Source organism: Arachis duranensis, chromosome 1 (genome assembly GCF_000817695.3).
Source record: "Arachis duranensis cultivar V14167 chromosome 1, aradu.V14167.gnm2.J7QH, whole genome shotgun sequence".
NCBI classification, from domain to species: Eukaryota; Viridiplantae; Streptophyta; class Magnoliopsida; order Fabales; family Fabaceae; genus Arachis; species Arachis duranensis.
The window spans coordinates 30,567,275-30,590,686 of NC_029772.3; the positions used below are offsets into that span (position 1 = coordinate 30,567,275).

General features: G+C 37.7%; 3 protein-coding genes and 1 pseudogene across 6 annotated transcripts; all 4 read left to right on the top strand.

Annotated features, from left to right (window-relative positions):
* The first annotated feature begins 206 nt into the window (after nucleotides 1-206).
* Nucleotides 207-1,484, top strand: LOC107484143 (uncharacterized). The gene has a single exon (XM_016104763.1). The coding sequence runs from the start codon at nucleotides 207-209 to the stop codon at nucleotides 1,482-1,484; it is 1,278 nt and encodes a 425-aa protein (XP_015960249.1).
* Nucleotides 1,485-8,546: 7,062 nt separating this feature from the next.
* LOC127747739 (acetyl-coenzyme A carboxylase carboxyl transferase subunit beta, chloroplastic-like) lies at nucleotides 8,547-9,978 on the top strand (annotated as a pseudogene).
* A 3,807-nt stretch (nucleotides 9,979-13,785) lies between these two features.
* On the top strand, nucleotides 13,786-17,201 carry LOC107483915 (uncharacterized). 4 transcript variants are annotated; one of them, XR_008006643.1, is made up of 5 exons: nucleotides 13,786-14,332; nucleotides 14,417-14,531; nucleotides 15,469-16,162; nucleotides 16,277-16,316; nucleotides 16,890-17,201. XR_008006643.1 is itself a non-coding variant. In XM_052258173.1 (4 exons), exons 2-4 carry the CDS (start codon nucleotides 14,517-14,519, stop codon nucleotides 16,018-16,020), a joined length of 483 nt encoding a protein of 160 aa, XP_052114133.1. In that variant the 5' UTR covers nucleotides 13,786-14,332; nucleotides 14,417-14,516; the 3' UTR covers nucleotides 16,021-16,262. The 4 variants fall into 4 exon arrangements, 1 of the variants encoding a protein (XP_052114133.1); XR_008006642.1 differs by lacking the exon at nucleotides 16,277-16,316 and having other exon boundaries at nucleotides 15,469-15,594; nucleotides 15,727-16,162; XR_008006641.1 differs by lacking the exon at nucleotides 16,277-16,316.
* Nucleotides 17,202-17,794: 593 nt separating this feature from the next.
* LOC127744750 (uncharacterized) lies at nucleotides 17,795-18,578 on the top strand. Its single transcript, XM_052257003.1, has 2 exons — nucleotides 17,795-18,168; nucleotides 18,439-18,578. The coding sequence occupies exons 1-2, from the start codon at nucleotides 17,941-17,943 to the stop codon at nucleotides 18,526-18,528; spliced, it is 318 nt and encodes a 105-aa protein (XP_052112963.1). The 5' UTR covers nucleotides 17,795-17,940; the 3' UTR covers nucleotides 18,529-18,578.
* The last annotated feature ends 4,834 nt before the right edge of the window (nucleotides 18,579-23,412 follow it).

Below are 23,412 nucleotides of genomic sequence, written 5' to 3' on the forward strand. Positions count from 1 at the left end.
ACGAGAAAAAAGAACAGAAGCTCGTATACTTCATAAGCAAAGTCTTACAAGACGCGGAAGCTCGCTACTCACGCTTAGAAAAGCTAGCTTTCACACTCCTTATAGCCTCCCGGCGCCTATGACAATACTTCCAAGCTCATTCCGTGACGGTACGAACCGACCAAGCGGTCAAGCAGGTCTTACAGAAACCCGACCTAGCAGGAAGAATGCTAGCGTGGTCCATCGAGCTATCCCAGTTCCAGATTAAGTTCGAACCCCGGAACGCAATCAAAGCACAAGCCATGGCCAATTTCATCGCCGAGATGACTCCGGGGAAGCTCACCCCCGAATCGTGGAAACTGCACGTCGACGGCTTGTCAAACTTCACCTACGGAGGTGCCGGAGTCATACTCGAAAACCAAAACGGGATCACAATCGAACAGTCAGTACAATACGAATTTCCAGTATCGAACAACCAAGCAGAATATGAGGCCCTCTTGGCAGGCCTAACCCTAGCCCGGGAAGTCGGAGCAAAGGTCCTAGAGGTAAACACCGATTCGCAGGTAGTCAGTTCCCAAGTTAACGGAGACTACCAGGCACGAGATCCCCTACTCCAACAATACCTCACCAAGGTAAACAAATTGAAAGAAGGGTTCGAGCACAGTACCATACAACATGTTCCCAGGGAACAAAACGCCAGGGGAGACCTACTTTCCAAACTAGCCAGTACCAAACCAGGACACGGTAACAAATCGCTAATTCAGGAAGTCGTTAGGTCGCCCTCCGTGTCAACAACAACCAATGCTCATCTGACATCCTTGAACCAGGAATCTTGGACCCACCCTATCCTACAATACCTCCTCGATGGAACTTTGCCGCCGGACCCGAAAGAGGGAAAGCGAATAAAAAGGGAAGCCGCCAACTATACCATTGTCACAGGACAACTATACAAACGCGGATTCTCGCAACCCCTGCTCAAATGCGTCGAACCCAGGGACACGGAGTACATACTCCGTGAAATCCACGAAGGTTGCTGCGGTCACCACGTCGGAGGTAAAACATTAGCCCAAAAAGTCATCAGGGCAGGCTACTTCTGGCTTACAATTATTCGAGACTCCATACAATTAGTAAAAAACTGCGACAAATGCCAAAGGCACGCTAATATCCACCAAGTCGCCCCACACCAACTCAGCACCATATCGGCAGAGTGGCCATTCGGCACTTGGGGGATCGACCTCGTCGGGCCTCTCCCTACGGCACCCGGCCAACTCAGGTATCTCATCGTCGCCATAAATTACTACACCAAATGGATCGAAGCCGAACCCTTGGCCTCCATAACGGCAACCCAGTGCCGAAAATTCCTCTGGCGACAGATCATCACCCGGTTCGGGATCCCCGAGATCGTTATCTCAGAATACAGAACCCAGTTTGCTGACAAAATGTTCAGAGAATTTTTAGAAGGGCTACACATATCCCATCGCTTCAGCTCAGTGAAACACCCCTAAACAAACGGATAGGTGGAATCCGCAAACAAAACAATCGTCAAAGGACTCAAAAAACGGCTCGACGAAGCCAAAGGACTGTGGGCAGACGAACTAGGATCAGTTTTATGGTCATACCAAACCACACCTCAAACGACCACGGGAGAAACACCTTTCCGATTAACATACGGTGTGGAGGCAGTCATCCCGGTAGAGATCGGAGACCCGAGCCCCAGAAAAACGGTCGGAGGTAACAACGAGGAAGCAGAACGAGACCTCATTGACGAGGAAAGAGGCATAGCTCATATCAAAGAGCTAGCCCTAAAATAGAGAATCAGCTTAAGATACAATCATGGCGTCGTTCGACGAGAATTCGCAACCGACGACCTCGTCCTACGACGAAACAATATCGGTCCCCCAACCCCAGGAGAAGGGAAACTCACTCCCAACTGGGAAGGGCCATACAGAATCAAGGCTGTAATCGGAAAGGGAGCATATAAACTCGAACGGCTTAACGGTGACGAAGTCCCGAGGACATGGAACGCCGCCAACTTACGGCGATACTACACTTAGATCGACCTAACTAGGTCGCCCCTTTATTTTTATTTTTATTTTTATTTTTGTTGTTTATATTTTTAGTACTTATCCTCCCATTTTACGATTCCTACATTTTTTAAATTTTCGCTTAAGTATCAATCCCGGGTACTCTTTCGTGTCCCAAATACAGAACAAAGACACGGCCACGACTGGGGGACTGATCACCCCCCAGGCCCAACACACGGATATCCACAGAAAACCCGACCAAACGACGGTCCGAGGGAACAAATAAAACACAAAAGGAATAGCTTAAAACGGAACATACCAAAGGCCCAGACGGCCCAAAAACACCATAAACCGGAATATACAAAAAGGCCCAGACGGCCGATAAATACCATTATACGGAAGTACGATGTTACGAAACATCAATCACACGGCCCTTCGCCATCCAAAATACTCAAAACACAATTTAAAGTAAAATCCAAAAAGAAAGACAAAGATAGAAGCTACTCGAGGTCGACAATCTGGCCATCACGAACAGTCTTGAAAGCTCCCATCACGGACACATCCACACCCGGAGCCAGCACTAAAGCCTGAGCCCTCATCGTCTCCTCAGTAGCCACAATCGCACCCTTTGCGTCAGCCAGTAACTCCGTCTTCTCCTTCTTCAAGGCAGCGACCTCGGCCTTTAGAGTCTCCGATTCACTGAGAAGGAAACCCGCATCAGAAGCCCGCTGACGCTCCTCTGCCAATTGGGAAAGAAGTGAAGTCTCAACCTCGAAAAGTCGGAGAATCTCCGCCCCGGCTTCCTCAAAAGACTTCACTGCCTTCTCCTTCGCAGCCTCGGCGGCCTCAAGCTTCTCCTTCAACTTAGCCACCCCAGCCTGGGAATGGCGGAGTTTCTTATCCAACAAACCGACCTGAGCCATCACGGGCTCAGCTTTCCAAACAACAACGGCAGACCGGAGGAGGGCACGATACACCGACTTAGCCTGGAATGAAACATTACAGCCATCAAAAAATGGCTCTATACCAGGCATCAAGCGTTGATCAATAAACCCCGGGGCATCGAAACATCGGTCCAACACACTAGGAACAAGACCCTCTTCCTCGAAAGTCTCACTGCTCGGCTCCTCAGGTCTTTTTCTCTTCCGAGAAGCCTTAGCAGCTGTCACCACGACGACTTCAGGCGAGTTCGCAGGACCAGGAGAAACCTGAGCATCGGCCCACACACTCGAAGAAACTATCTCCTGAGAAACAGCCTGAGATTCCACGGCCGGATTAGAAACAGGAGTAGCCGGAGACGACGACCCCTCCTCCCGGCCCATCGCTGCCTTCAGTCATGCCAAGGAAGTCAAACCACCAGCCATCTCAACTAAAAGAAAACAAAAATCCAAAGTTACAAAAACGGGAAAACAAGCATAAAAACCAAGAAAAGGACAGACACACACCAACATATGACCGACAAGCAACTGAATCACCCATCATATCCCGAGGATTAAGAGGACGCTCCCCAAACAATTGCCAGAGAACAAGAGCGATATCCCGCTCCTCCGAAGTCAGGAACTCTTGCGAAACCCTAATGAAAACCAACGGCCCTGCCTTAAAGTTCCAATAGGTAGGGAACCGCTGCTCACCCTCTAATGTCAACCAAAAAGGATGATGCCCCCTTGCGGGACGAACTTTAAAAAATCCACTCTTAAAACCATGAAAAGAATCTTCATACAACCCGAAGACCCGACGATGAGGCTGAGCTCTAAAAGACACATACCCTTTCTTGTGTTTCCCCTCCTTGGTCGGAAGGGTACACAAGAAGAGAAAAAGAAAAATGTTTATCGTAGTAGGAAGCTCCAAAAAATCACAAACAAGCTCGAAACACCGTATCGCCGCCCAGCTATTCGGATGTAGCTGGGACGGCGCCACGAAGCACCGGCTCAATAACTGCTGAACAAACGGGGAAAAGGGGAGCCGAACACCAAGCCGAGTAAACATCGCCTCATACACCCACATCCAATCCGGCACAGTCGGGGAGTCAAGATTGGTATAGCAAACCCTCTTGTCAACCCCAGGGAGAGAAAGCTCGTAGTGGCATTCGGCGTCACCACCCCCACAAACAGCTCCTTCATCACGAAGCCGCTGGTGGTCCGCCTCCGTCATCCGCGATGGCGTCCCCCATACATCACTAGTAACCCAAGAGAAAAGGCCGGGGACACCCACCGATGGGGCCACCGGAGCCCTCACACCCTCAGTCCTTCGACGAGCCATACCTAAAATAGCGACGAGCACCACCGTCAGCCAAACCTCGTGGCAGAAAACGGCGGATGAAACCAAAAAACAGACACCTATACACCACCAATTATGTGATGGCGCTCGCCCCCTTTACAGAACTATCTACCACCATCATACACCAAAAAACAATTCTAGTCTACACTAAAGCAGAGGCAAAACAAAATGCAAAGGAAGAGAAAGCATAAATCACAGAGGAAACAAAAAGAAACAGAAGAATACCAACCTGATGATGCACAAGAAATACACCCAAGGAGAAAACGCTACGGCAGAAGATCAACCAGAGCCATAGAATGCGAAAGGAAAGCAGAAAATGCTCTCTCGGAGAAGAAAGCAATAGAGAAATGAAGCAAACGAGGGAACTGAAGGAAGAAAACCAAAACGGTTTTAAAAAAATAATATAACGCACATACCCCTGGAAAGCAAAACAAACGTGAGGGCAATAAAGGAAAACGTCCCCTCACAATAAATGTCCCCCTTCGAAAAAGTAAACTGATAAATCACGCCTCGAAGAATGCAACAGGCACAGCAGACACAGAAGAGTCGCGTCAGACTGAAACGGTCAGACGAATCTTCCACGAGACGAAACCGTGGCACCGACCCCTTCTCGAAACAACCAAACGACCACTCGAGAAAAACTAAAGGCCTGGCCCACGGCAAAAACAATATCTCTCAGCGACAGTCCGACCTCGCTCGCCCTCCCGCTGCGGGGGCAACTGTTACGGATCCGAGTCACGGATCCTGGACCCGGGACTGTACTATTACGGATCCAGCCCATGAATCCCAGACTCAAGGTTAGGCCTGAACCCGGCGCCTCGGGTCCGACTTGCCTCTCTCTCCTAGAAGGCCCGAAACCGACCCTCTAGAACTCCTAACCGACTTTCAAATTCAAACATCTCCCTTATCTTAGCCAAATAAGATAAGATAAGATAAGACACTCACCAACACCTATAAATTGAGGACCCAAGCCCCTCCAGGTATTCATTCATTCCTCACACCTTATACCTCTCAGATCCATTCTGACTTGAGCACCGGAGTGTCTTTGCAGGTACCTTCCCCCATTGCTCCAGTCAAGTGATCCGGCATTCGCCTCAACCCGCAAGTTCCCGATCCATCTCTCAACCCGTACCAGAGACTTCCAGTACAGATAGCTAATTTTTGGTTAACCTGATTGATTGGACTAATTTGGTTGGATTCTCTATTAATATTTGATTTCCAACCAAAAATGTTGTGGTAGTTCTTTTTCTATCTTCAATGACTCTTTCAAGAACAAGTTTAGAGGATGCCTCTTTCATTTTGCGTTTAAATTCAACAACTATAAATCTAAAATTATAGTCATTTTAAGAGATTTGTGAATTGTCTTGAAAATAGAGTTTAAGTTTCTAGTTTTAGAAACATATTCAAAAGAGGTGGTTGAAGTTTTTGACTGATAGTGTCATAACGTTTATTTCTTATTTAGTTCAACCTTTCATCTTCCATAGTACTAAAGAAAGAAAAAAATTTATGAAATAAAATAAAATAAATCATCATTTCTCAAAATAAATGTTATTGACCAAAATTCATCTTTTTACCAGACAAAATTGGGGGTCCTTACCTGAATACAGTATAAATAGAATCCATACCATACAAATGCTCTCCATCAATGGAGATAAGTAGCTTGCACTGTAATGTTGGAAAGTCTCTCCTCAAAGAAAAAATATCCAAAACACTCGATGAAATATAGCATTGTTGACTTCATCATCTTTGTACGGTTAAGTCACCAGTTTGGTAACTTAAAAAACTAACACTCGATGAAATATAGCATTGTTGACGTGGTGTATTAATATTCGATTGATTGGTTTGAGGTTGGTGTTATCGACAAAAAAGTTTTGTCTATGTTACTTTGTTTTTTTTTGTCCAAGTTACTTTTTTTGTCCAAGTTTCTTCTCTTTCTGTCTAACTCACTTCTTTTTTTTTTTGTGAGTTTTGGGAGTATCCCCATTCATAGGTCTGAGATCCACATCTATGAATTGAAAGGTTCGAATGATCCACTCTATAATCAGTTGTTAGAATCAATAGGTCTTCAAATCATTCATTTGAAAAAATTGAAACCCTTCTTATTGGATGGCCGTAATACTTCCCAAAAATCGAAATTCTTGATCAATGGAAGAACAATATCACCATCTTTTTTTAATAAGATACCAAAGTAGATGATTGACTCATTCCATACTAGAAAGTAGGGGTATTCGCGATGCGATTTGGTTCGGTTTTTGAGAAAAAAGTCATCCGATCCGATCATGTAATTAAACTGCGATTCGGTTTGATTCGTTTTTTTATCGAAGCCATCCGAACCAAACCAAACCAATTAAAATCGGTTTGGTTTGATTCGGTTTGTTCGGTTTTTCAATCAATTCAAACGAAATACTACCATACTATTTCACAAAGTCATCGCATTAAAATCGACCAACACAAATACACAATAGCTAACAAAGTCTTGGTCTAATGAAATTTAACGACAAAAAGAATTCAAATACAACAATTAAAGAAGTTTAAAAGTTCAACAGTCAATACAACTGAAGACGAACTGGCGATGCACTTGGAAGATCTGATACTTGTTGATTCATTCGGCAGAGGAACTGGCGGTAATCCAGTGTCGCCCATATTTTCACGTGAACTGACGTCAAACTACATAAATGAATCAATAACCATCAACAATAATCAATAATCAGCAAACAATAATTTAACCAGCAACAATAATCAATAACCAAGTCAGCAAACAATTCAACAAACAGAACAAAATCAGCAAGTCAGCATCAATAACCAGCAACAATAATTTAACCAGCAACAATACCTGAAAAATACCAATGCTGAGTATAATTTAGCCAAATTAACAATGAATCAACAAGTCAGCAAGTCAACAATAAAGTAAACAATACCAATACTGAGTATAATTTAACCAAATTAACAATGAATCAACAAGTCAGCAAGTCAGTAATAAAGTAAACAATATCAATGAATCAACTATTTAACCAAATTACATACCTGACTCGGTGGCTCGGCCTCCATATCTGACTTGAATTGGTGACTGGTGGGTGCTGTGTTGTGGGTGGCGACTGGCGAGGGTTGTGGCTCTGCTACTGCTGGGCGCGAGGATGCGAGGGTTGGGCTCTGCTACAACTGGGTGCGAGGGAGGAGGGTCGTGCTCTGCTACTACTGGCGCTGGGTGCGAGGGACGAGGGTCGTGCTCTGCTACTACTGGCACTGGGTGTGAGGGATGAGGGTCGTGCTATGCTAGACTGCTACTGCTGTGTGCGAGGGTCGTTCAGGCTGTGGCTGGGGCTTCGTGGTGCTCTGTCCGTGAAGAACGTGGTGGCAGACTGGGAGGAACGTGGGTTCGCCACCGTGAGAGGAAAGCGTCACTGCAAAAAGGAGAGCGCGATAGTGAGAGGCTGAGACTGAGAGCTTTGGATTGGGGGTGGGAGGCGTCGGGTTAGGGCTCACTGCTGCTCAGGAATCGCGCTCAAGGGAATTGGGGTTTGGCCGTTTGGGGGTGGGGTGGGGTGGGGGGAGTGAGGTTGGTTTTTTAGGATTTTTTTTACTTCACCGGTTTGGTTCGGTTCGGTTAGGGTTTTCCTGGTTAGAACTGAAACCCGAACTGAACCGCAAAAAAACTGAAAAACACATTTTTTTGGTTTTTTTTTGTTTTCGATTTTTTTGGTTTGGTTGGTTGGTTTAGTTCGGTCCGGATCAGTTTTGAACACTCCTACTAGAAAGAATCGCAGGAAATCTTTTGATAACACGGATTCCTATGTTTCAATGATATCCCACGATCAAGACAATTGGCTGAATCCCGTGAAACCATTTCATAGAAGTTCATTAATATCCTCTTTTTTAAAAGCAAATCGACTTCGATGCTTGAATAATCAATATCACTTCTGTTTCTATTGTAACAAAAGATTCTCTATTTTTGTGGAAAGGGCCTGTATCAATAATTATTATTTTACATATGCATAATTCCTCAATATCTTGTTCATTCGGAACAAAATTTTTTCTTTGTGCGGCAGTAAAAAAAACATGCTTTCTTGGAGAGAGATACTATTTCACCAATCGAGTCACATGTATCTAACATATTGATATCTAACCATTTTCCGCAAAGTGGTGACGAAGGATATAACTTGTACAAATCTTTCCATTTTTCAATTCGATTCGATCCATTCGTTCGTAGAGCTATTTACTCGATCGCAGACATTTCGGGAACACCTCTAACAGAGGGACAAATAGTCAATGTTCAATTCTATACTGTTTTATAGGCAGTTAGAATACAGGTGTGGGCTAAGTAACTCAATGGATAGTTTTAGTCCTATTGAAAATACTAGTGCAAGTGAAGACCCAATTTTGATTGATATGAAAAAAGACTTTCCTAGTTGGAATGATAGTGACAATTCTAGTTACAGTAATGTTGATTATTTAGTCGGTGTCAGAAACATTAGAAATTTCCTATTTAATAAAATCCTTTTAGTTAGGGATAACAATAGCCAAAGGAACCGTTATTGCATATATTTTGATATTGAAAATCAATTTTTGGAGATTTCTAATGATCCTTCTTTTCTAAGTAAACCAGAATATTTTTTTGATAGTTATAATAAGAATTCTAGCTATCTGAATAATGTCTCTAAGAGACATGAGAATCATTACATGTATGATACTAAATCGAGTTGGAAAAATGGCATTCATAATTGCATTGAAAGTTATCTTCATTGTCAAATCTGTATTGTTAGTCACATTTAGGTGAAAATGATAAATACAATGACAGTTACTTTTATACTTCTATTTATGGTAAGGGCGTAAATAGTAGTGAAAGCGAGGGTTCTTCCATAAAAACAACTATCACGAATGAGAATTTAACTAAAAGAGAGGATTCTAAAGATCTTGATGAAACTAAAAAATACAAGCATTTATGGATTGAATGCAAAAATTATTATGGATTAAATTATAGAAAATTTTTTAAATCAAAAATGAATATTTGTGAACACTGTGGATATCATTTGAAAATGAGCAGTTCAGATAGAATCGAATTTTCGATTGATCCATGTACTTGGAATCCTATGGATGAAGACATGGTCTCTATGGATCCCATTGAATTTCATTCGGAAGAGGAATTCAAATCCATAAGAATCGTATGGACTCTTATTAAAGGAAGGCAGGATTAACTGAGGCTATTCAAACAGGCACAGATCAACTAAACGGGATTCCTGTAGCAATCGGGATCATGGATTTTCAGTTTATGGGGGGTAGTATGGGATCTGTAGTAGGCGAGAAAATAACCTGTTTGGTCGAACATGCTGGTAATCAACTTTTACCTCTGCAAGAAGGAAGTCTGAGCTTGATGCAAATGGCTAAAATATCTTCTGCTTTATATGAGTATCAAAAAAATAAAAGGTTATTCTATGTATCCATCCTTACATCTTCTACTACTGGTGGGGCGACTGCCAGTTTCGGCATGTTGGGCGATACCATTATTGCCGAACCCGATGCTTACATTGCATTTGCGGGTAAAAGAGTAATTGAACAAACGTTGAATACGACAATACCTGAAGGTTCACAAGTAGCTGAATATTTATTCCAAAAAGGCTTATTTGATTCAATCGTACCGCATAATCCTTTAAAATGGGTTTTAAGTGAGTTATTTCAGCTCCATGCTTTCTTTCCTTTGTGAAAAATTTAGCATAGCTTAAAAGATTTTTTTCCTTTTCCAAATAAAAAATGAAAAAGTGTATTATCATACCTATGTTCCTTGTGGAAATAGAAGGCGAAATGAATCCATTTTTTTAGTTCTACTTTTTACATTCATTCTTTCTATTTTTTATTATTTTAATAATATATTATTATATATATTCAGTTAATAAGAATAGGATGAGTAGAATCCATAAAAAATACTTATCGAAAAAAGTGATTCATTGAGTCATACTAAGTATATTTGAAATCTATTGATTATAGATTATCTTTATAACAATATAAGAAAAAAAAAGCGATATATAAATTAAATATTCTATAATTAATAATTATATATAGCAGGTACAAATATTAAATTGATGTTGTGTGTGCCAAATTTTTCTGTAAGATACTTTATATTTGAATTGATTCTCAATTGATTCTTACAAAACTTCAATACCAATAGTTGAGTATACTATTACCAGGGTGAAGATAACTTGAGCAATGATTTTGGAATTCTACTACTCTCGATGTTCCTTTTCTATTGATGTTTATAGACAAGAATGAGAACTGCTGTCTCTCTAGATTTTTTATTTTTTCTATTTACAATGATACCACACACGTATGTGCTATTTCCGTAATGAATACACTTTATAAAATACTTTAAAGGTGGAAACACACTTGCAGTCGACTTCACATGAAGTTATTTCTGGATGGCTGACACGTGTTATCATTTGGTTTGAAAAAAAATCGATTTAGATAGATCAAATAACTACCTCTAATTTTTTTTATTTTTTTGCATGTTATCTCTAAATTCCTAAATGATGAATTTGAAACGTTTTTCTTCTTCATCCTTACTAACTTTACCTATAATGATTTGAATATGGAAAGTAATGACAACTCAATCAATCTCTGTGTTGACTCTAGACAAAGATGTGAATAATAAAATTCCTAAAATTTTTGTCCAACATCCAATCAATTTTATCCTGAGGTGTGATGACATGAACATTTATGTATTGTTAAATGATTTTTATCATTCATAGAGAAGTGAATAAAAATATAAATTAAAAAATATATTTGAAATAATAAATTTGATTAAGAAATATAAATAAGGTGAATATACTCAATTGAAAGTTTGATATTAATTCTGAAAAATTGGAAGAAAACGAATTTCAATAGCGTAATGAAAAAGAAGAGAGTAAAAGTAACTGCTTGGTCCAATTTAAATTAGTTTTTTAATTAAACCATTTGTATAAAATAAACTGATTTTTTTCAAACCAAATGATAACACATGTCAGCCATCCAGAAAAACTTCATGTGAAGTTGACTGCAGGTGAGTTTCTGCTTGCTTTTAATGCTCACTCTCTAGTATGTTATACTTTGCAACCTTTTTGTTGTTGTACATTTCAAATCGCTATAAGACTGGCTTTCTTATTCTCAAACTATTGCTTGACATCGAATTCATTCGACGGATCATCGAAGCCTCTTTGTCCATAAGAGCACTCTTGATTCATTCCATCAGGATTCAAAAAAGACAAGTGAAAGGGGATACCTTTCAAAATTAATAGGTCGGGTTAATCCCAATGTGCATCTATAAAGTAGTTGATATTTTCCTTCTTTTAGGATATATTCTCACCTTTTGCTCCTATCTCATCGTTATCAAATACTGTATTAATTAAATAAGGGTTAGTCGTTAGGACTTCTCCAATAGCAAATCCTCATGGCTTTCGAAATTTCTTTGCACTGACTTCTCTAGCATCACATTTAAATTCGCATTTGAACTCTACATGCTACTCTAGAATGACATGTTCATTCAATATCATCATCCTTCTAAATTTATTCTATTTGTGTCACTTGTCTAGCTGCCAACACTAACATTCTGTTGAGCTTAGTTTGATTTTGGGTTTTATAAATGATGACAAACATTATTTGGGTTAAAAGCCCAATATTGTTTAATGTGTTTTTTATTGTGGCAGTTCCATAACTCATTTCACAGCCAAACAATGCAACTGGTTTATTCCCTTGGTGCTTCAAGCTAATGCACAAACCCATAGCATTTTAATATAGCACCGTTTGGCAAAATAAAAAGCTATGCATTTGATAAGAGAAAAAGGGCAACTGTCTACATCATAAGCAAAGCAGAACAGCTGGAAGAAAAAGAAATAAACAACACAACAAGGACAGCTGTAGCTCTAACAAAGCAACAAGATAAAAAGGACAATCTCATCCCTCCAAGGACATCATTAAAGCAACATTCAGATCATGGGAGAACAAAACACAAAGTTGCAAGAGAGCAAAGGTAGTGGTATAGCTCCTTGGACAGCAGGGGAAATGGAGCAAATGAAAAAGGTAATGCATGCCAAGGAAGAAAGCGAAGCCAAGGACACCAGAGGTGGTGGACGGGTTCCTCAACCAGCAGAGAAAGTGGAGCAGAATGGAGCAAGGACTGTGATGCCTAGGCATCTTAGGCTAGTTTTACAAGCCTTTTTAATTAGTTATTACTTGGTTTCATGCACTTTCTTAGACAATAAGTAAGTATTTGGATGAAAAATGTATGCATGTCTTGATTCAATCAAACATTGTTATTTATGAGCATTTTCATGAGATTAATGCAAGAGTTACTTGATGCTATGAATGATGCATTATCTTGTGATTATTGTAAGACTTTGATGCATTTGTTTGGTTGATGATAGATAAAGAGAAGCAAAGAAAGGCAGCGAAGAAGAAGAGGCCATAGCTTTAGTGGTCAAAGTTAGCCCACTAACGCTATGGTTAATGTTGCCAAGGAAGGAGGAAGCAACATTAGTGGCCAAAGTTGGCTCACTAACGTTGCCCATTAACGTTACTAAGAAGGAGGAAGCAACGTTAGTGGCCAAAGTTGGCTCACTAACGTTGCCCAGTAACGTTGGCTCAGGGAGAAGGGAAGCAACGTTAGTGGCCAAAGTTGGCTCACTAACGTTGCTAATAACGTTGCCAAGGAAGAGGGGAGCAATGTTAGTGGCCTTCGTTCAATATCGGTTTCTACCTTCTACAATGGTAACATGCTAAATTTTTAAAATATAATATTAATACGTAATCACTTTTCTAATCTTCATTTTGCTTTTTTCATAGGAGATGTGTAAAAGAAACAAGGAAGTTCGCAAGAAGCAAACAATTCCCCATACTGGTGGCTCGAAACCCATCTCAAGGAAAAGACATGAAATAGTATGAACCATCACTCATTTTTTGATTTTACTAAATTATCATATGCTCCTTAACTTTTATTTTTTTATATTCTTTTGCATAGTTTTTAAAAACTGGACGAAAAATTAGCTGTGGAGAAATGTACATAGAAACTCATAAGAAGAAAGATGGGTCGTTTGTGATTGATGAAGCAACACTACAAGAAAAAAGGCCTATGGTCACGCTATTTTCTTGCCACGCTTTAAAAGCGTGGCCAAAAGTGGTCAATGGCCACGCTTTTATGAGGGTAGCAATAGATTAGAGATTTGGCTACTTTTTTTCTTGCTACGCTTGAAAAGCGTGGCGAAAAGGGTCTACGGCCATACTTTTATGAGGATGACAATTGATTCGAGATTTGGCCACGCTTTGTTTTGCCACGCTTAAAAAACGTAGCAATAAGAAGAAACAGGCACGCTTTTAAAACGTGGTGATAGAGTTTTGTTATTGTGACATTTTAAAAACGTGTCCGTTTCCTATTACTTTTTTGGTACGCTTTAAAAGCCTGGCCAAAAAAGTTTTAAAATTTTTTTTCGAAAAGGTTATAATTTCACACCTCTTTGAAACTCTATCTCTTTCCTTCGAAGCCTAAAACTCTTCCAACCTTTTGTATTCACCCTTAAAAAAACCCTAAATCCTTTGCAATCCAGAGAACATTGCCCCTTTTTATTTCACAAACCCTAACCTAACACCCACCGCACTCCCCCCTTTCCCCTCACAAGAGCGCTGCAGCCCCACTCCCCATTTTCCCCTCTCCAGTGCACACAACACAATACACATACGCATCACCTCACCCATGCGGAAGAGGAGAGCTCGAAAAAGGAGACGCCGCCTTGCTGCCAGCTCCGTCGAAGACCAGTCTGCCGCCGCTGTCGAGTCAAACCCGAGAGAGAGTGTATGCGACGATGAGAGAGGAGGAGTCGTCACCAAACGCGTCGTCGCCGCTGGAAGAGCTTCGCTCTTCGCCGTTACCGAGGAGGGGAAAGAGGAGCTGCTCCCGTCGCACCAGTCACCGTCCTGCTTCCTGGTTGCCGATGAGGGAGCCGCGAGAACCGTTGCCGTCGAGAAAGAGGGGGACGTGCGAGAGGGAGCCGTCAGTTTGGTCGTCGTCGCAGCTGTTGAGTAAATCTTCCTTGCCGGTAACTAATATTCTTTCGATCACAATTGAAGAGTTTTTTGAAGAATAGTTCTTCTAATTATGCTTTTTTTGATCTTGTTCCAAGTTGGGAATTAGCTTCAGCCTTGAAAGAAGCCAAAGCTAGGTTTGATTCAGCTGGTGTTAAACTAATTGCAGTTGGTGTTGGTGGCCCCAGTAAAGCCCGCATGCTTGCTGAGCGAGTAATTTCTTTCTCTTGCTTTGTTTTTTCGATGTTTTTGTTGTAAAGTATATGCTTAGATACATAACTGAATATAAAACGAGATAAGTCATTCACTTTTAGTAAAGATTCAATTTGGTTCTTGAAATTGTATGTGTTTATCTTAGTCTCTGAAATTTCAAAAGCATCAATATAGTTTTGAAGGTATACTTTTAGGAACTATATTGAACCATTACTCTTTTCTTTTTTGCTCTTTTTTGGTTATGTTGTGAGGGACAACCTTGAGGGTTTGATTATGTTGGTAAAAATAGATGGTAATTTTCGTAAGGGTTTATAGATGGTAATTGTCACGCTTATCAAACTTATTTTCAATTATTTGGTCAAATATTTGAAGGATTCCTATTATTGTTCCATATCTGTTTTTCCATGCACATTTTTTAGCCTCTTGATGTCAAAACTGACATGTTCTGTTTGACGTGATATTTTTGTATGTTAAGTTGCCATTTCCAATAGATTGTCTCTATGCTGATCGTGAGCACAAGGTAACATATATTGGCTCACTTATAATTAGAGTTTGGCCGGTTCATCATTTTTCCTTTAGCGGTGATCATGGATAAAACTCCTTTCCTATCATGGCAAAGCCTTGCTCATGCATCAGATTTGAATCCTTGTTCTGCAGTTAGCTTACTGTTAATTTTTCAGTCAACTTCTATGAGAATTAGTTGCAAGGTTTTGAAAGATGAATGTAGTTAGGTTCTATTAGGCTATTGGCTCATCTATGAGCAATATATTTCCAACTTTTATTCATTATGTAATTCTTCGAATTTACTACGTATGTTAGTTGCCAGTCTATATATCATCTTATCAACAGAAATATGTGGTCTATATTTTGTCTTCACTTTCGTGTGTTTCACATATCTTATGTGCTATCTCATGGTTGTTTTTTTATTTTATTACAGCCTGCTGCAGAATATTTAAATAGGAAAATTTTGGAGGGAAAGACAATTGCGGAGAAATTAGATAGCTTGATTGAGCTGACTTTTTTGCATCTTGAGTCCTGTCAAAGCAGTGGCCAGTTGTCTGAGGTATTTTTCAGACATTACATATATTTGCTTTGATTACTTTGTACTATATACTTTAACTTGTATGTTTATTAAATTCTTAATTAGGTATTTGATGTTCTAGTGAGATCATTTCAAAGGACTATTTTATTTCAGTTTGTGGTGTTCTATGCATGTGCACTTGATCCTGAAGATTGTGGGGAGAAGTTCGCCATGGTTCTTGTTCATTTTTTTCTGTTTCCTTTTTTCCATTCTTGTGCCATATCCTGTTTTTGGTTTCTGTGGAGTACTCAGAATGTGCAGATATTGCTGGGACGACTCCTGATGGATGTACTGAAATACCAACTTGTCCAGTTTGCCTCGGTAGGCTGCATTTGCTTTTGCTGTGGCTTTGTGTGTGTTGCTTCGTTGATTATGTTTTTAGAGGATGGAAATAATCTTGTGAAATGATGTTTTATATGATTTATGTGTCTGGTTTGCTCTTTGAATGATTGAGAGATTGGACCCGGATAGAAGTGGAATACTCACTACACTTTGCGATCACTCCTTTCAATGCCCTTATGTTTCAAAGTGGACATACTTGTCTTGCCAGGTAAGCAGGTTTTTCATTCCTTCAATTCTTGTTTCCACTTTGTATTGAAGTTCTTATTTTGGCTGGTTTAGGCAATTCTATTGTCATAAAATGTTACTTTCTGAAAAATCTCAGGAAGGAAGCAGCTTGCCATATGTCTTCTACATCTCGGCATGTATGATTTTAGAAAGAGTGACCTCATATGAACATAAAGTTTCAACACTACTTTTGCAGTTTGATTGTTCTGTTTGTATTTGCTATTATTATATGGGAATTTCTGGTACCAACAGCTGTTTTTGGTTTTATTGCAAGTGACATGAAATGATTATAATGTTGCCTAAAAATTATTTCTGAAGGGCTTATGATCATAATAAAAAATTAAAAATTAGTTATGACTAGTATTATTTCAAGTCTTATTATTTAATTTTGTTGAACTTAAATTCATGAAGACTTAGATTTGTAATATTATTCTGATTTAGAGAGGGTATAATTTATGTGCTGAGATTTTAAACACTAACTTTTAATATATTTTTTATTAAATTTATATATTTACTATGTTTATTCTGTTGCATTAGATTTTAAGTAGAAATCTCAATTCAAATCACCTTGAGGAGGAACATTTGGACGAAAAATTTATATGCATCAAGATTTGTGTATATCTTATGTATATGTATACTTTTTTGATGCAATAATATTGTTGATGATGTGTGATTGAACTCGGATTCTCTTTGTGCCATTGTTGTTGTAGTATTATGAATCTTTGTTGGCAGAGGCACAAAGCAAAGTGGACAGGTCTGTCTCTGAAGTAGTGGAGAAAGCTGTAACTTCTGGATTGCAGGACATCAAAGATAAACTAGAAAATTGTACATAAGAGAGAAATGGTGTTGCTGAGGTGAGGAAGGAAGTTTGAGGGTTAAAGGAAGGAGGAACAGCAAGGTTTAAGTTGTATTGTTCCTGTACTTTTCTTTAGTTTTTAGTTTTGGAATTTGAACTCGAGATTTATTTTGTATTTGAACATTAGTTTTTAATGTATAAAACAATTATAGCAAAAATTATGTCACTAATGACTATTTAATTTGTCTTGTAATAAAAAGTGCATACTATATTTATAGGTTTGGTAATAAAAAAAGGGTTGAGAATTTATATTGTGCAATGATGAAGATTAAGTCAGAAAAAGAATTTTTTTTTAATCTGACAAGGCTTTCACCACGCTTTGAAAGCGTGGCCATATCTCGCTGTCGCCAAAGCGTGGCCATATCTCGCTGTCGCCAAAGCGTGGCCATATCTCGCTGTCGCCATGCTTTGAAAGCGTGGCCATATCTCATGTATGGCCACCCTTTAAAAGCGTGGCTATATCTCCCACATACAGCCATGTTTTTAAGCGTGGCAATATGTAAAAAGCGTGGCAAAAAAAGCGTGGCGATAGCTCACCAAAAGCGTGGCGATAGAGCAACCGCCACGCTAGCAGTCGTGACCCTTTTAAAAGCGTGGCAAAAAGCTATCGCTATACTTTTTTCAGCTTTTCGTCACGCTTTAAAAGCGTAGCAATAGACGTATTTTCTTGTAGTGCAAAGGATATAGCGCTAAGTTGTATTTTTTGGTCTATTTTAGTAAAAAGTGTAACTTCAATATCTTCCAAACCTTAATGTTATTTTGTTACATTTTTGTTGTTTAAATTTTAACTGCAGGAACAAATTGAAGTACTTATGACTGAAAATGAGAAAGATGAATCTGGACCATCCACAAATGATGCTATTGGCAAAGTATTTGGGGAGGAGCATTCTAATAGAGTATGATGCATGGGAATGAGAGCAACACCTACTAATACTTTCAGAAATGCCAATCACCCTAGCCAATTAGCTAATTCTTCAACTTCAATGTCATCTACTACCAATTACTCCCAAGCTGATTTTAGACATTTGGAGTCTAAATTTGATGGGACATTGACTGCATTCAAGGCTTATTTTCTCGCTAAAGAAGGAAGAATTCCTGTTAAACTTACTAGTATATTTGACCATGGAACTCAGGTAAATTGCCTTCTCTTGTCGAATTTATGTTACACTAATAATTTTAAAAATTATGATAACTGATAACTGTTATATTATGCTAATGTTCTAGTATGGTATTAGTCTCATATATTCTAACCTTACATCCCTATTCTTACTAATTTGCTGTTCAAGTTTTTGACACAAGAAAAGGTTAATGCCTTTTTTTTTTTATGTGAATTGTCGTTAATCGTTATAGTGTTATAGATGTGTAAATTTTATGTTGACATTTCTATTTTTGATTTATTTTAGGCTAATGATGTTGAGAACAAAACTATTATACCGCCAACAGGAATAATATCATCAGATGGAAGCGAAGAAAATCGTCAAGACATTGTTTAGTATTGCTTTAAAGATTGATTAGTTGTTTATTGTTGCACATTTGTTAGGGTATTATGTTGCATTTTTTTACTAAACAAACTTATTTAAGTAGTAAACTCATTAGTTGTAGTTGTGAGTTTATATTACGTTAGCGCAGCTTGTTTAATTTTTAGGATTAGACATATAAAGATAGTGAGAATTCATATATTATGCATTTTATTATAATATAAAAAAGTTATTATTTATTTTAATGGCTTATATTTTAGATTTATACTTTAAAGAATTTTATTTTTATTAAACTTTGTATTCTAATTAATATTTTATATAATAAGAAAAAACTATATATATCATAGTATAAATATTTTGGAGTTATATTTTAAATTGCGGTAGTTCACAACTCCAATAAAATAAAAAGCTGTTTTAAGTATAAGATATTTGCGGGGGTTTAAAACTCCCACAACCTAAATAAAAAATGCTGCAACATAGAACCGTTTGAGGTCTTTCGAAATCGATGCAATTTGGTTGAAACTGCCGCAAACAGCGGAGGGCAAAAACCTCCTGCAATTCTGAGTTCGAAATAGTGTCGGTTCCAAAAAAAACTCCCATAATTTGTTGTAGGATACCTAACTACGTCATTTTACTAAACCGCCATTACGCAACTTGCAGGGGTGAAAATTTCCTGCAAAACAAAAAAAAAAAACTCCCACCACTTAGCGCATTTTTGTAGTGATGATTTGGTGTGAGTCTTTGTATTCGATCCTATTTTTTTGATTGTACTAATTTAGTTCAGAACTTATTTAAACTCAAGATTTTTTTTTTACTTTTCAATCGATGTGTTTACTGGAGATCGAACTTGTGAGTTTTTTTCACTTACTAAATCTGCTATAATCATCTCATTACTTAAGTAAGTATTAGGTGTTTGAATTTTGTTCTATATATATAACAATTTATTAATCTACAATAAATCTTTAAATGTTCTGATCCACAATAAACTATTAATTCAGAAACTACTAAATTGGAGATATTATGAAAAAAAAGAAATAAATGTCAGAAAATTTAAATTAGAAAACGGAAGCTTTTAACGTGTTAAAGTTACATATGAATTGTTTTTCATCTTAAAAGAAGTATGATGATGCACGCTTTAGAGTTTAGAACTTTAGCCTTATGTGATGATGACCTTAATATTAGGCAAACAGTGTTACATATATTCATGCAAAATATATTAACCGCCGTTTCTTGTCTCCATTGAATCAAGTTCTCATCAAACTACACGTATCCCAAAGTTTTATGTGATTATTAATGATTTGTCGTTGAAGTTGGTATACATTCATGAAATGCATGACATCCTAAGAAAACCTTGTTGCCATGTTACACCATTAAAACCTGGATGTGGCCCATAACCATGATGCAATATGTATGGCTACGTTTTACTTGAACGGGAGCAGTGAGATTTAACTTATAATTAAAGTACTAAGATAGACACTATATTTTTTTTCTTTTAAAATACACACTGGGATCGTGTGTTTCATTTCTTTTATTCATTTATTTTCAAGAAATAAATTTTTTTATTAATATTAATTAATATTTTGACCAATATTTTATTGATTAAGTATTAACAAAAAAATAAATTTTATTAGTTATCTAAGATTGTTTTTTATTTTTTTATTTCAGTCTAATCAAATAATATATTTGTGTTCTACTATAGTACTTATTCATCGAGTAATTGAGCCTGAGGAAAGAGAGAAATAAGCAGAATATATATGTGTTACTACGTTTAGGCACCAAAATATTAAATGTCAAATTTTCATGCATGGCCGTGTCTCTTGATGGCTTTGCCGTTGAAGTGAGGGTCGCACCCCACACCTGTGACCCTTTCATTTGTTAGATGGTTCTTTAATTTTTGCTAGCTAGGCAGCACATTCAGATACACTACTTAATTAATGACTCCTACCGACAATGTCAATTAGTACAACATAAATGAGATACTCGCTCCCTCGATTTCTGTTGCTATGGTATATGACATAATTAAATATGGTGAATTATATAGTAAAGATATAAGTTTATAGATATTTTTTTTATAAAAGGAAAGAGAAATTAAAAAAATTAGGACTATATTTTGAATAATAATAAAATAATAAAAAATAATTATAATTTTTTTTTATACNATTAAATTTTTTTATTAATGATGAATTTATTATGTGCTCTTATGATATATATTAGCTAAATTTTTTGTATATAATGATGGTGAATTGGTGATTGAGATGCTTAGCTTTTGTTAGAGATGGAATACTAAACCAATTTAATTTAAATTAGTAATAAAAAGTTTTTAACATATTTTATATATATAGTTATTTATTTATTTATTTTTTTATTAAAGATAAGGAGACTTGAACTTCAACTTTTTAGATGAATATGAAAAAATTATGTTTTATTGACATATATAATAATTTATTAACAAATAATAAATTTTTAAATGATATTTTAAATTGTAAGGGATTATTTTTTTACTTACCAAAATAAAAAATACCGTAAAAAAAATGAAGTATTGGATCAATTAAACCGAGAAAGTAATGCCAATTTGACTTAGCATGACATTGGTTAGCAAAATCAACCTCCTTATTATATAGCTTAACCAATTGTAGTACACATTAAAATAAACAAGCGTAATTGTTGGTCCATGGGAGCAAATTAAATGAAATAGGTTTATCGATTTTGAAAAATATGACTAGCGGTGAAATGGAAAATCATTATAGTTCTGTTCCCACCCAAGTGATTGATCTTATCCAACGTAGCACTAAGAAGGTCAAGGTGCGAGATGTCGATTTTAATTAGCCGGGAGATCACATGGAAATCATTGCTGATAACGCAGGAAAAATGGTGATGAAGCTAAAGATTTTATACAAAGAGTCTTTCCTAGTGGCATCCAGTTCGATGGGTGATGAAAATTTTGTTTTAAATAAAAGCATTATGGAGGATGATTCTGATCCAGAAGATCGGTGGTATAAAGAAGACGAGAACTTATCGAAAAAGTAAAAATCTTTTGATCTCTATTCGAAAATTAAAGTCTCGAAAGAAGAGTTTAATGAATGGTGCAAGCCGTGGCATACTGCTCTTATTGTCAAAGTACTCGGGAAAAAAATTCATTTAAGAATCATGGAGCAACGCCTGAACAGAGATTGGGCAAATAAAAGTAAGATTAATGTTATTGATATGGATCGTGATTATTTTTTGGTTTATTTTGTAGAATAAAAAGATTATTCGCATGCACTACTTAGAGAACCATGGATGGCGACAGGACATTATCTGATAGTTAAAAAATAGAGACCTTTTTTCTTGTCCTCAAAACAATAACTGAAGAAAGTTGCAGCGTGGATTCGTATTTCTAATTTGCCTATTGAGCTATACAATCATCATTTCTTATGGAGGATCAGCTCGGCTATCGGAACTATGCTAAAGCTTGATAAAGCTATATTGATTTATTCGCGGGGACGATTTGCAAGGATCTGTGTGAAAATTGACTTATAAAAAAAATTGATCCCAAGAATATCTATTTTGGGGAACACTCTAAACATCGAATATGAGAGCCTTCACCTCATTTGCTTTAACTGCGAGGTCTATGGTCATCGGTCTGAGTCTTGTGGAGAAGCACCAGGTATCGAAAAAGACCATCGGGTGGAGGTGGCAAAAGGAAAACAGGTGGTTTTCGATGATAACGTTAATGCCGCTAGCCAGAAAAGGCAAGAGAAAATTATGGGTGATCGGTTAAGTGACAACAATCCTGACAATAATCAAAATCTCCCGGATTTCGGACCTTGGAGGATGGTCCGGAAATTCCAAAAATGGAAATTAGAGAAGCCACGACACACTAAAAGACAAATTAGTCAATCCAAGGATTTTAGAACTAATAAGGAAGGTTCATATAATAACGGCAATCATATCATGGATACAGGATCAAGGTTTAATGTCATATTTGATGATAAGGAGGAGGAAATCTTGGAGGATTTTAATGTCACCAATGTTGAGCAAATCAATCCCTTGCATACTGGGTCGGTTGAAAAAATCAAGACTTTGGAGAGATAAACCATAATTTTATGGTTTATTTTGTATTGTATTTGGTAGATTTTGTTAACTTTTCTCTCATTTATTCAACAAAATAGCATGATTTCATAAATTTCTTCTAATTGTGCTTAATGGTTAAAAATATGTTTTTTAGGCCTTTAATTAGTTAAGTTTAATTCACTTTGATTCCACTTGATGCCTTGATATATTTGTTAGTGATTTCAGGGTTAAGAGGCAAGGAATGGATCAAAGGAGTGAAGAGAAAAGTATGAAAGACGGAGATTTCAAGGAAAATGAGGATTTGGAACATTCAAGGCGATACGTACGTATGCTCGACACATGCGCGCGAAGAAGAAATTTGTCAGGGCGACGCGTACACGTGACTGACGCGTACACTGACAAACCCCATTTTGACGGTTTATCTTGTATTGATTTTTGGGGATTTTATCACCTTTTACCCACATTTATTCAATGAAATAGCATGGTTTTATAACTTCTCCCTTAATTGCGCTTAAGAGTGAAAACATGCTTTTTAGGACTTAAAATAGCTAAATCTAATTCTCCTTGATTCCATTAGATGCCTTGATATGTTTGTTAAGTGATTTAAGGTTTAGGAGGCAAAGATTGGATCAAGGGAATGAAGAAAGAAAGCATGAAAAGTTGGAGAACTCATGAAGAAATGAAAGAACCGGAAAGCTGTCAAGTCGACCTCTTCGCACTTAAACGACCATAACTTGAGCTATAGAGGTCCAAATGATGCGGTTCCAGTTGGGTTGGAAAGCTAACATCCGGGGCTTCGAAACGATATAAGATTTGCCATAGTTGCTACACGTATGGTGGCGCGCA